The 14,193-nt window shown below is 35.3% G+C and overlaps 1 protein-coding gene across 2 annotated transcripts in view; it reads right to left on the bottom strand.

Annotated features, from left to right (window-relative positions):
• Positions 1 to 3,556, bottom strand: part of LOC149222612 (EH domain-containing protein 1-like) — a 282,069-nt gene extending 278,513 nt beyond the window's left edge. The window contains exons 1-2 of one of the 2 annotated variants that reach the window (XM_089385524.1): positions 2,856 to 3,556; positions 2,656 to 2,735 (exon numbers count right to left, since the gene is read on the bottom strand). In XM_089385524.1, coding sequence (XP_089241650.1) covers positions 2,656 to 2,735; positions 2,856 to 2,940 — 165 coding nt within the window. In that variant the 5' untranslated portion in view covers positions 2,941 to 3,556. The remainder of the gene's footprint in view (positions 1 to 2,655; positions 2,736 to 2,855) is intronic. The other variant, XM_089385525.1, reaches the window with a different exon arrangement.
• Positions 3,557 to 14,193: the final 10,637 nt, after the last annotated feature.

Genomic DNA, 14,193 nt, shown 5'->3' with positions numbered 1-14,193 from the left:
GGACTTTGATACCATGTTAAGAAACAGAACGCAAGCAAGCAAAGAACTTGGCAGAAAAGGCTTTAAGCCATTCTCAACACATGTATTCATCTCGTGATATCAACTTATAGTACATTGATTTAACCACCTCTAGATTTGATCTCACTGACAACTCATCAGAGGATAATGACAACACCTCATCGATAGATAAGGATGACAACTCGTAAGAAGGTGGTCTTGAACTTTTTTCTTATCTCGAGACTCAAAATCTAACAAACTTTCACTATGTCCCAAGTTGAAGCCCCTAGTTGTGAAAATTCCAATATGGAATCTTATTGCAGCAACTGGAAATAATTCTCCTAATAGTTAAATTATTTTTTAAAAATTTATTCGTTGTTTGCTACAGCAAATACTAAATAAATCACACTGCAACCTACACAAATAAAACTGCGGAAGAAAGAAATGCGAGAAGAAATACTAGCGCACACACATAAAATGATAGTTATTTTTGGACCAATGTCCCCGGAAAAAACCCAACTTGGGAAAATCAGTGAGCAGCTGAGGGTTTTATTATTATGCAGCAATGAAATATTCTGAGTACAATTGGATGCCGAAACTGGCAATCCTACAGAGAAATACTGGCAAGAAAAATCTAGTGAGGAATTTCCTCACTCCAAAGGCAAATCTGGGCACTGACCTCAACTCAAATTGAGTCGTCCAAACTGGCTATGCGTAGTCACTGCGTCACCCTAGCGCAGTCACTTCTGCACTCAACTCGGAACAACTTCTCCTCAAGCCGTCTGGTCTGTTGTTGTCTGGGAAAATGTCTCTCTTGGCCTTCAGAAACTCTTTCCAACTTTTGGCACTGAAACTTGGCTTTCCCCAGCATATACGAAATTGCCTCTAGAGGCTACTGCGATGCTCTGCATCAGCCTCACTGTGGCTCCTCTGCCTCTCTGCAAATGCACTCACCAAACTTGGAATCCTTCCTCTGGCTTCACGGACACTGCGCCTCTCTCACTGCTTCAATTTCTCTGGTTCTCTCTCTGGCAGCTAAATGTTGCTACTCAGGAAATCGATATGCTCATGAAATCGAACTGCTCAAGTGTCTTCTCCAAACCCCATCAACTTCTTATAATCCCCTGTTGAGACTTCAACGGCCAAGATTAGATCTTAATCGATAGCTAGGATTAACTTGAGGTCGATCCGTGTGAGTTTCTAGAACATTCATACCTTAACATAATTAATTATGATTAATTAGTCATATTCCCTAAGTTTAGGCTTCAGGAAATATTTAAAAAATTGACTAATAATCTAATTAGTCATTTCTAGGTGGAATTTCCATAAAATATTTTCTGGTTTTGGAGATCTCATGTATTCTAGCTGCTCCACAAAATTTCAAGGCTAGAGCACATCCGATGCTACAAAAACTAACACTAGTGAGCATGCAAGTGGTGTCTTAAAATGGAAATGATGACACAAAAAGGAGGGTTGTTGAAGCAACCTTGATGGGGATGTAAAATGTACAAACAAGGGAAGGTGCAAAGGGTTAATAAGATAGTTCTTTTTATCCCAAATTGTATTGCTTTCAATTCCACTCCTCCTTGTCGTAAGGAAATGTCCTAGAAAGCACCTGTTGCTTGTCCCTCGCTTTTATCTCCAAGTGACAACAAACTAAGAATCAGAATACTCGATAGAGACTAGTCTAAGATTCAATGGCGGAAGGAAATTTAAAATCAGATTTGGATGAGGATGAGGTGCTCCAGTATGATGGATCAATGGACAAGTATCAATCATCATTCATTGTTGAGCATCATTCTGACCTCTCAGGCAAGGCCGTACTTGTTGAAATCAACTGATAATTTGATTGTAAATAAAGGATGAAAGATAAATATTTTCAATCTGAGGTCTCCCAGAATGGAATTGAGAAGGTTGGACTCTCCAAGGTTGTACATGTTATCAGAAACTCCAAGCGTACTTGTCATCCTACTAGACTAGTAATTCAGACTCCAGAGTATACACACACATATTGTGAACCCTGATCGTGTAATTTGTATGACTCTTATTGGGAGAGGAGGGTAAGGGGGATCTAAATGTTTGGAGTGACTGTTGGCATTTGACATTTTCAAATACTAACGACAGCAGCCCTAGAAATGTAGGGGCCCACTTGGGAACCAGAAATTGGGTACTATAACGACCAAATTAAGATCAAAATTCTGTTCATTCGGCTTACGTTTTTGTTCATTGAAGGTATCCAACCAACAGTAATGAATAAGCCCTCAGTTACCTAGGGAGCTTAGCTTGCCATGGCCCGCTCCTCTATTTTACAATGTAGTTAACCATGAAGTATATCTAAGGAACACATTAGAGTTGATATCTTACACAATTTTTAGCAAAGTGCTATATGCTGAAGCTGAATTTGAAAAATATTTTTATTACGGTACAAAAGAGATCAGAACCATAAACAATTAACTTGATCAAATGCATCGAAGGTCACAATTCTGTAAAGTGCAAATGTAGGGACTGAATGGGAATCTAACAGATCCCAGTTTGCCCTTTTATTTATAAAATAAAGCAAATACCAGAAACTGAAAGGGTGCCATAAAAACAAAACACATACAGCTGTGTGCCGCTGATATGATCCAAATTAAACGTGAGAAGCTGCTGATATCAAACCTGTTTAAGTTCCTGTCTTGGGAGCTGGGACAGGGAAAAAAAGTTGACTGCATCATTTCCGGTGATGCGTCCATCTCCATCTGCATTCATTCCATACAAGGAACTTAATCTAAAGAATCAAATTACAGATAGAAAACTCAAACTAGCAGAAGCTTAAGTTCCCAAATCCCAAATCCATCAATCAAACACTGAAAGAGTACCTGCATCGGCTTGCTCGAACCACTCTCTGTAAAGCTTTTCGTCGTGCTTTGAATGATTGTTTAGCCTCACATCTAAGATGTCCATTTCTCTTCGATGGGAATTGTTCTGCTTGTTTGTTAATTCGGGATATGGCCAGATCCTTATAAAAGAAAACAGCGGGCAGATTACAGATCAATGCTTCTGCAAGCAGCAGCGGAAATTTAAAGGGTATATTGGGAACATGATCCTTATGTGGGCAGAGGCGGTAATTAAAGGTTGCGGGATGTATACGGGGTATATTATTATTACTGCGGAGATTAAGGAAACAATCGGTCACAGTGAATTTTCACAAGCACGGCTTCCCTTCCGTTATAAATTAATTTCCACGCTCACCCCAAACCAAGCAAGCCCCAAAGCAAGCAAGCTAGCTTGCGTGCGCGAGATCTCTAACACTTTTCTCTCATCAAATCAAATTGAGCCGGCCGAGGGGTGTTGATCCCCTTGGAGTGGTGTCTATTCAGTGTTAAACAATTTTGGATCTAGGAGCTATTGAGTGATCATAGTATCCTACAATTTTGGATGTAGGAGTTACTCAGTAACCACAGTATTCTTACAATTCTGGATGTAGGAACTACTAAGTGACCACAGTATCTTTATAATTCTGGATATAGGAGCTACTCAGTGACCACAGTATCCCTGAACCAGAAGTGAAAAATCATAAAATTAATAACGAATGACGTAACATGTTCTCTATTTTAAAATGATAGCTAGATATTAAGATTCATATTTTGAGAAGACTGATTCTCTCTTTTAATTTTTGTTTGTTTTATATACGGTTCTTTAATTATTTTATTTTGAATTATGTGGAGGTTAAGTTTGCTGTACTACTTTTGACTTTTTCATAAAGTGTTTTGTTTTTTTATTTTAAATTTTAATTTATTATAAATTTACACGAAGTAAAATGAGTCTCGTATATATGTGCTCTTAGTATTATTTTAAGGAGTCATTAATTTTGTTGAAATATCTTTAGCTTTAAGTGTACATGAATTTAGTTTTCAATGAAATGTTGTTGAGCCAAATTTGTATTTGGCTCATGTTTGTTTAACATGCTTGTACTCCCAGCGTAGTATTATTATTATTTTAATGTGGGTTATATTTTAAAATTATTAGTTTAGATTTATTTGAGGTGAAATTTAAAAATGTTATAGTATATTTTTAATTTTTTATTAATAGATAATTATTTATGATATTTGTGTTATTAAATATTAGTTTATATTTATTTTAATTTTAGATTTGTTGAGCATTAAGAGGGATTAAATATATTTAGATGTAAATTTTTTAGAATGAAAAAATATTTTATTTGGCCTTTGATACATCAGAAGGTAAGGTAGATCTAGGGTAATTTAATTATTATTATTAATTAATTATAAATATAATTATTAATTTTAAGTTGTTTTTTATTTTATTTTATTTTATTTTTATTTTGACCAACTCAAAATGTTTATTGGACATTGCATTAAGTTACAACATCTTTACCATAGTGGGTTGGAGAGTGACTCCCAGTGCAATCATAGTTTTTATAATAATAGTTTGCATATGTACAAGTTGTACATCAAACAATTCATGTTTCAACATTAAAAATTAATTTGCTAAATGTATCTAGTTAAAAGTTGGGTTTGCAATGACATGTCACATGTAGAAGGGGATATTGTTGTCTTTTATGTTTATTTTTTATTTTTAATATATTTTAAAACATATACTTTGGTATATTGTTTTTTTTAACAAGAAACACAAACTTTTTATATTAAAAGGATATGAGCAGAAAACTCAGGGATTATGTGCTAATATTAGGAGAGACTTTCTCCATAATTTATGTTTCTAAATTCCTACATTTCTTATTTTCCATATTCTTCACATATGCAACTCTAATTATCCTGATACAAATCTTGTAGCATCGTTGGAAGTGATAAAGCAAACAGCAAAAAGTGTATTTCATCCCTAAAGTTAATTGTGAGTTTGGAAGCCTTTAGAGGCGTTGTCTTCTTCAAGAGTTTCCTGGGGGGGTTGGTCCATTTGTCTATTCATCTCTTTTAACAGAGAAAACATAACATTCCCTGTACCTTTAGAACTGAGATATTTTTGTTGGTTTGGATTCCTATAGAGAAAAGAAGGTTCTTTTGATGTATGATCCTCGTATTGGTGCAATCTTCATTTGAAATAACCATAAGAGTCTTGTTTATCTACAAAAACATTGTAACCTAGATGCCATACAAATAGGTCACACAAAATGTAAAATTCAATGCCTTCTCCACTAGGGAGTCATCCTGCCTTGATGTTATTTTGAGATTCATTGAGGATTCCATCAGAGTCCCTTGTTCATCCAAGAGGAGACAGAGTAGCGTAACTAGAAAATCCGGAAGCGCCTTGAAATCACAAATTCCACAAAATTCACAAGAAAAGGGCACAACTAAGACAGAACATCAAGACTGGGCCGCAAGGAAATAATGCACATATGAGGATCAATATATACAAGCAAATTGCCATGGGGGAGCCCACAAGACTATCTTAACACTAGACAATGGATACCAATCACGAAAAAGAAAGAAAAAGGGAGCTAGAGAGATACCACTGATATACATGTACCATGGTCAAAGATCCAAGATAGACAGTGTCTAAGAGGAAGAGGAAGACGCTATAAAAACCAAACCAATCGACCTACAAGAGCTCACCACCACCAACCTCCACGAAGCAACATAATTTTTCCCTGTACTATCTTCATCAAACAACATTATGATATGAACAATTCTCCTATCATATGTTTCTTTCATCCTCACTCGAGGGTACCAGAGAGCAGATCGCCCAAGTATCTTCATTGATTCAAAATGATGACTCATTGATCCATAAAACGGGGGGATGAGAATTCTAGAAACACCCCCGAGAATGATTAGGGGAACATATAGAATCATTTTGAAATTCCACACATGGCTAGCCCACATGCTTGTGTAAAGGGTGCTGACAAGGCATCCACTCAATACCATGATGATAAAAAAGGTAGGCGAACTTGTAGGAGGCACAACTTCCACATATGAGCTCTAATTAAGGTGATTTTCACATGTTTGGGAAAGTGTCAATGTGTTAAACATCATTAAGGGGTTGGGAAATATGTTTGTAAAAGTTTTGACCCCAAAACGTGTCATTTGATACCTTAAAATGACATTGAAAAGTTACAAACCCCAAATTTCGAAATTGGGACTGGCCAATAAAATGGGCTCTGCCAACTAAGTCCTCTAATTCCCCCCCCCCCCCCCCCAAAAAAAATAAAAAAGGTTACCAAAATAGATGAAAAATTAAATAACAACTCTATCATACCTCCTTATTTAGGGAGGACTTCAACCCCAAAAGCTTTTACTGAATGAGGTGAGGAAAATTTTCCTCTACCTTCTCCTTATAGCTCCATTTTTCCTTGCTTGGAAATTGTCCTTTCAACCCAATTTTCCAAAGGCCAAGATTCCCCTATCTAGTAGTTCTAGACTTCTATGAAAACTTATCTTTTGCCAATTTTGCCTAAGTTTCTAGTGGTAAATTTTCTATAATAGGTAAGACCTACTCTTTAGTTTCCTGATGCAACATGGAAGGCTCGTAGAATTCCATATTTTCCACATTCATTACTGAGTAAATGTGCATATACATGGTAGATTAAGTCTATAGGCATTATCACCCACCTTCTCCAATACCTCAAAAGGACCATACTACAAAGCCTCTACAACCGTTCTTTGTTCAACAACAACCAAACCTTGTTTCTCACCTTTAATATCTTCTTACTTCTATGCTAATCATGTTGGGCCTTGTAATTTTCTTGTGATTTTTTCAATGTCTCATTTACTTTCAAATGAATCTACCTATTATTTTCAACAAAATTATTTTATTTTAATGCTTCTCCTATGACTTCTTCCTTCACTCCTCCATGTTGTCCATATAACATCCAAGGCGAGCACGACAAATACCTAAAACAAATTTTAAAAGGGGTCTTGCCACTAGAAGTATGGACTACCTTGCTATAAGTGTGATGAATATAGATTATATTTTCGTTCCAAGTCTTTGGAAGCTTATGATTGTAACTCGTCGAAAAGTGAACTGACCTCTCGTTAATTATTTCTATATGCCCATCTTATATGAATGGAATGTTGTAGATCTCTTCTTCTTGGTGTCCATCTTTTCCCAATGTGTAGTCCAAAATACACTAAGAGATCTATCTGAGATGATGCTCTTTGGTATCCCAAAGTGCACCTAGACCTATTCAAGGAACATGTTTGGCTCTTCTTGTCCTTTTATTGTCATTTTACAAGGCATAAGAATGCATATCTTGTTGAACTTGTGAACTACCACAAACAAATTGTCATGTCCCTTCCTCATTGTTGGCACACCACCCAAAAAACCCATTGAAATACTTTTCGAACTTCAAGTTAGTACAGTTAAGGGATGTTATAAACCTTGATTTTTATTATTTGGATCATTGTTAGAACAAAATATTCATTTTCTAATATACCGAGATACATATTCTTACACTCGAGGCTAATGCACATACCTTTGTAAGTTGGAAACTCTATTCCCAACACCAAAATGTCTAACAATCTTGCAAGTGTGAGCCTCTTAGATAAGTTAATATTTCTCCTTTAGAAACACATAAATTTTCTAGCGTTTAGAGAAACCAATTCCATATATGATAGTTATCTTTATTGTTACCTTCTTCTACATGAATTTGACCATGTAGCTACTAAAACACTTCCTTAAAGTCCTTATCTTTTGTGTTTTTTTGTTTGTTTGAATTATGGGAAGAAGGATCCATGTGCATAAGAGTTATCAAAACTATAATCTTGGATGTGGGTGGCCTTGAAAGCATGTTCACTAACTTATTAGTGCTCTCCTTCTCTTATTTGATGACTAAATGAAATCACTACAAAAAAAAACGCATCCCCCCATTGATTTGTAATGTACGATTTGCAAATATTGCAATAGATGGTGATTAGTGTGGGTAATGGTTTCCTTTCCTATTATATAGTGCTTCCATTCTTAACAATTTGAACCAAGGTATAGATTTCCTTATCATATGTAGGGTATTTTAGGACTCCCCCATGAAACATTTTAGAATAATAACACATCAACATCTCCTTGCATCAAGGCCACTCCCATAGCATATTCACTCTCCTTTGTGTCCAAATCAAAAGGCTTTCAATGGAGTAGGTAATGCAAGAACCGATGCTTGACTTATATTCTATTTTAGCTCATAAAAATCTTTTTGTTGATTCTTTCCCCACTAAAAACTCTTGTTGCTAGCTATTATGGCATGGAGTGGTTCAACTACTACTACAAAATATGCTATGAACTTCTATAGGTATTGCATTTCCCCAATGGTAAATATAACTATCATATACTAAAACACTTCCTTAAACTCCTTATATTTTGTGTTTTCCTTTTTGTATGAATTATGGGAAGAAGGTTCCATGTGCATAGGAGTTATCAAAGTTATAATCTTGGTTGTGGGTGGCCTTGAAAGTCTGTTGGTTTTCCTCTTCCATAACAAACATTTATTACTTTTAAAAATTATGAAATTGGAGGCGCCAACACCTATGAGTCTAGAAACGTGGCATAAACCACAAGATCTTCTTATAAACTATGATTTATACTTTCATCTAGAATCAATGATTAAAAAAGACTATCCAACATTCTTGTACTTTGTACCTCTTCAAGATACTTAGATATAGAAAAGTTGAGTTCTTTTACAACCATATGATTTGTACATTATGTGTAATCTTTATTCTTTGGCATGTTTGGTGTATATAAATACATTGCAAATGGATTCATATTTTGTGAGCGAAAATCTTCTTGCACGACCCAATAAACTAATTTCATAATTGTCATGACACTTTGCTTGTTTTTGTCACCAATGCATGTTTTGTGTTGTATAAAAACTTGTCTACCGAAGCGACAATTTTGCCTGGATAGTGAATTTATTGTTGGAATCTGGGGATTTTTTTTTTCAAGAAATATGAACATGGGAATGTATGAATCATTTTTTTGATGGTGGAAATGGATTCAACACCATCAAGAACCCCTGGGGCACCCAAAATTCAAAAGCTTGACAACTGTAACCCATATTTCCAAAAAATTCCACCGGATTTTGTCAAAATTGTGCCAAGATTTCCATTCTTTTCAGGGTGAAAATGTCGCCTCCTTAGACTATTTTGATTTATAATAGGTTTGCTTTCTTTTGATTTCCATATATCCTTTTTGCTTGTGAAACTTTATGGACACTTGAATTCACATGAACCATTGGTGAATCATGTTGCATGGTAGAGCAACCAATGTTGATCCCCTATGTTCCAACTTCCTTATGCATTTCATAGTTTATGAATTTCAAGATTGTTTTTCCTTCATATTTTGTCTCTATCAACCATTTGTGCTTAGTTTTCCATTCCCCACAAAAGTCTTATTTAGCTTTCAATTTTTTTTGTCCTCTTTTGAGCACTTGGTTCTTCACCTTGAATTTCTTCAATACAATTTTTATTATATTCCAATATATCCAAGTCTTCATTGATATCAAAATAAAGCCCTTATTTATTAAGATATGAAACTTGTGAGATAGACTATCCAAAAAAATTCTCATAAAAGGTTGCCTCTTTTCATTTAGAACATTTTTTTATTAAATACCTATATAATAAAAATGAAAAATAATTAAGTACGAGATAAACATGCCCATAAAATTCATAATTCCTAATTAAAATATGAAATTGTATATTAAAAAAAAATCCACAAGATATATTTAAAATTTGGTTTATTGTATGTACACATATATAATTACAATAACATGTCTCATCAAGACAAGACCAAAAAAAAGCAAACAAACAAACATGTCCCTCCAAGTAATTATGTAATAAGTTATATTCCAAAAAGCAATACACTAAGTAAATATGTAATAAGTTTTATTTCAAAAATCATCATGTGACTTTTTAACAATGCAAAACCAATCATGATAAACTTTATAAAAATGCATACCATCTTAATAAGAAATAATTATTTTTGTTGAGTAATAAATAAATAAAAATAGGATATAAAAATCTATGAAAAAACTAAAAGAAGTAAGTTAATTTTATGTTAAATGATGATAGTTTGAGTGGTAGCTAGTGAGTTTAATTTCTCCCTCTATCCTAGTTATATTCTTCAGAGACATGTTAGCCTCTGGGCAAAAATTTGAACAAGTTGAAAAATCTTGACGAGTAATTCCTATAAGCTTGAAGGGACAAAAAAATTTGAATATCTTGATATTCAGATGAGTAGTGGCACCATTTGAGATGAAGGGTGGAAACCGTTGTGATTTGATCTTGGGTCTTACCCAAAATAGTCCTCTCAAGTTACCAATTCATCAATTTAAACACCTTAATATTAAGGTGAACAGTGGTAGTTGTTGTGATTCAATTCTGGGTCTTGCCCAAAACACTCCTCTGAAGTTCTCGATTCACCAATTAAGAGATCCCCAACATTCAACTTTGACTTGATAATTGTTGAGCATGTATATGTTGAAGATATTGCATATTTCCCCTAATGTTATGTGCATGAACTTAGTATTTATCCAGCACTGAGAATTTTCTTTGCAAAAAAGATGGAAGGGCAATAAGGATCGATGCTCCCCAAAATCCCAAAGATATAGCATTGGAGCTTTTCCATGTCCTTTGACATTTAAGGAGAGCTTCTCCCTCTGCTAGTTTGGTCTCTTGGAGCATAATAACGTGGGGATTTTGTAATCTTCGGAGATTTCTAATTTCTTATTCCCTTTTTTTCATTACCCATCCCCCTCCAATTCCAATAGATTATATTTATTATTTACTACTTGTTTTGGCTCTTGCACCAAGTGAGGAACCCACCAAGTTGTTTTTCTTCTAACTTTTTGTTATTTTGTATGATGGGATGTTTATTACTCCCCAGGTTCCATTTTCCTTCTCCCTTTCACCCTGTTGTTGTCAAACTTCTTTATTAGATTTTCTTCCAACTTTCCTAGAAGACTTGGTTCTCATTATCTTTGTCTCTACTTTTGTTTTTGATTTGTCCTCACTTGAGATGGTATTATCTTGGGGATCCATCATTTCCTCTAGATAATTGAAGCCCTCTTCATCCTCTAGCTCTTTTGTCTCCGTCACGATTTGGATTGTTGGGACATCTTCAAGTTTGAGCATTCTTTTTGTGTCCATATTTTCATCTTTCTCATGATGTTCTCTTTCTTGTGTTTTTCTTATCAACGTTGAGATTCACCCTCAACCACTTCAAGATATTAAATTCCAAGGGTTGAAAATGGGTTATCAAAATGTGGATTTTTTTGCTTTTCTTCTCCCTTCGCCATTGCATTAAGAGCTTTCTTGTGAGAGGGAGGTGGATGTCCACGTGCCTCGTTCCGTTAACCTCAACAAGGGTTTTGGAATGTCTGATTTTTCCTCTTTATTTGGGCCTATCATTTCCATTCTTCTTCTCGAGAAGAATCCATTCCTTCCTTCCTATGCATTTCCTAACAAAATGCCCATGTTTATGGAAAAAATGACATTTAAAGGGAATTTAATCATAATATCCAAGATGAATGAAAGACCAACCATCTAAGGAGAGTTGAATAGCTTCAGGTAGTCCTTTTTCTAGATCAATGTCAACACAAATTCTTGCACAAGCATACATTGATTCTCTTACCTCATCTCTATCGATGTATTTGTTGAGGGCATTCCCAATATTTTGAAGGATTTCTTCATCCCAACAATGAAGAGGAAGACGACGCAACTTCACCCAAACAGGAACAGTTGAAGGGACATTGTTTTCAGGGTTGAAATCCAAAGTCCATCTGTCTAAATAGAGACCTTGAGCTCCCATGGAGTAAGGGTCATTCCTCGAAATGAGATCTTTGTCCTCCTTTAGCTCAAAGAAGAATAGGTAAAATCCTTTTCCACAAAAAAAACACTTTCAATCTATCCTTTAACGAGAGGTTTCCATATTTTTGTCTAGTCATTGGCGGAGAGTTCTTGGGGATGGTTAAATCCCATGAATTAACCCACCAATCCTCTTTCAGCCAGCCTGATAGTTGAGGCTTTGGATTGACTTGGACCTTTGGAATGTTCTCTAGTTTTTTCACGAATCAATCTTGTTTTGTTGTGATTCCCTTCAGGCTCATCTAAACTAATTTTTTCAACACGACAACTTTAGGGGAAGGCTAACTATTGGAGCAAGAGTAAGGCGGGGGGTTAGAGCCTCCCGCGGAAGTGAAGGTCATAGCGTAACCCTATCAAATGCAAGGAAGGGCATGGGATGGTCACAAATAGAGCAATTCAAATGATAACTTTTACCAAACTTGTATCCACTTGAAGATATAGACACTTCCACTCAAAGGCTTCCATAATATCTTGTAGTTTCCTTTATCACTCTATGTTTTGAAATATTTCTTATAGCTTCCTGCAACACTATGTGCGAATAATTCCTACAACTTCCTATAACAATGTAACCAATTTCATAGCTACCAAGCTAGATCATTTTCTAGTTGGCAATGCTTTTCTTGATCAACAATTATCTATATCCTCTACCCATCTAGATTCGGGAGGATCTGATCATCGCATAGTCAAGCTGGCCATTGAATGGTTTCCAAAACAATCACTCATTCCTTTTCGATATAATCCACTATAGGCAAATGAGACAAAATTAAAAGACTTGGTCAACAATGTTAGGTCTAGACGGTTTGCGAGCTCACCTATATACATATGGGAGCAAAAAATGAAAGGCCTAAAAGAGAAAATAAAGAAATAGGCCCTTGAACGGTCCTAATCTAAATTGATTGGAATGCATCTCCTACAAGCTCAATTAGCAAAGACTCTTCAACAAATCGAAGAGCTCCTAATAACCAAGGACTTGCTCCTCAAAGAAAAGAAATATATGAAGACATGCACAAGAAATTAAGAGATGAAGAAGAGATTTGGAGACTCAAATGAAGAAGACTTTGGTTAAAAGTAGGAGACAAGACTACAATTTTTTTCCATAAACAAACAAAAATGGGGGAGCATAGAAATAGGGTAAGTCAAGTTCAAGTGAATGAATATATCATCTCAAATCCTACCAAAATAAAAGAAAAGGCATTTGTATTCTTTCAAAACTTGTATAGGGAGGAAGGGGAGTTGGAGCCATGCAAGGATTCAAAATTCTTAGAGCACATTATTCATCTAGTCACCCTTGAGATCAACACGCAACTTCTTTGATTTGGACAAGGCACCAAAAATTGATGGGTTTATTGTCTCATTTTATAAAAGAAATAGGCGGTGATTAAATTCGAGTTATTTAGGATGGTTTCAATTGTTCAAAAGTCGAGAAGAATTGGGGGAGCTATTAATTCCTCCTTCCTAAAGCTGGTTCCAAAAGACGTAAATCCTTCTTCATTTGAAAGATTTCATGAAATCTCCTTAAGTAATTTTTTCATACAAAATAATCACTAAAATCATGATGAAAAGATTGCAACCTATACTCCCCAAACTCATCTTAGAAAATTAAGGAGGATTCATAAAGCAAATGAAAATTATGGGTAATATTGTTATAGTTTAATAAGTAATTCACTCCAACGAATCTAGAGGGGACAAAGGAATGGTGATCAAGCTTGATTTGGCCAATGCCTTTGACAAAGTAAGACATTCCTTCTTATTCTCAGTTCTTAGGAGAATGGGCTTTGCAAAGGATTTTTTTAAATGGGTAAAATCCTATATTTCTTCTCCTTGGATTGCCCCCTTGGCTAATGGCAGCTCTATTGGCTTCTTTTGAGCCTCTCGTGCTCTCAGACAAGGATGCCCCCTCTCTCCTATTCTATTCATTTTGATGATAAACACTCTAAGTAGGCATCTTGAACATGATTTCCTCTCCAACTATCTCCCCAAAATCCAATTTATGGAGGGCATCTGAAGTATTAACCACTCTCAATTCATTGATGATACCATCATGCTAGAGGAAAAACACTGGAATATAGCATGAAACTTTAGACTTCTATTAGATGAATTTATGGCAATATCAGGAGGCAATGAAGGAAAAATCCATTTATATAGTTGGAATATCAGCAAAGGATTGCAAGGGTGAATCCTCCAAATACTTGAAATAACATCAAAGATTCCTAGACCAACTTCAAATACTTGGGGATACCCATTTGTTTAAAACCTTCTCCCAACCCCTCATGGAACAATATGATTGAGAAATTCAAATCTAAATTTGAGAAATGGGGACCTCAATGGTTGAATCCAATGGGAAGGATAGCTTTGATAAAATTTGCCTTCTTAGCGTTCTCTATTTATCAGTTCTTTG

Source organism: Pinus tabuliformis, chromosome Q (assembly GCF_031772625.1).
Source record: "Pinus tabuliformis cultivar Carrire ecotype Pingquan chromosome Q, CPIR1, whole genome shotgun sequence".
Taxonomy (NCBI): Eukaryota; Viridiplantae; Streptophyta; class Pinopsida; order Pinales; family Pinaceae; genus Pinus; species Pinus tabuliformis.
This window is presented reverse-complemented; position numbering and strand designations above follow the sequence as displayed.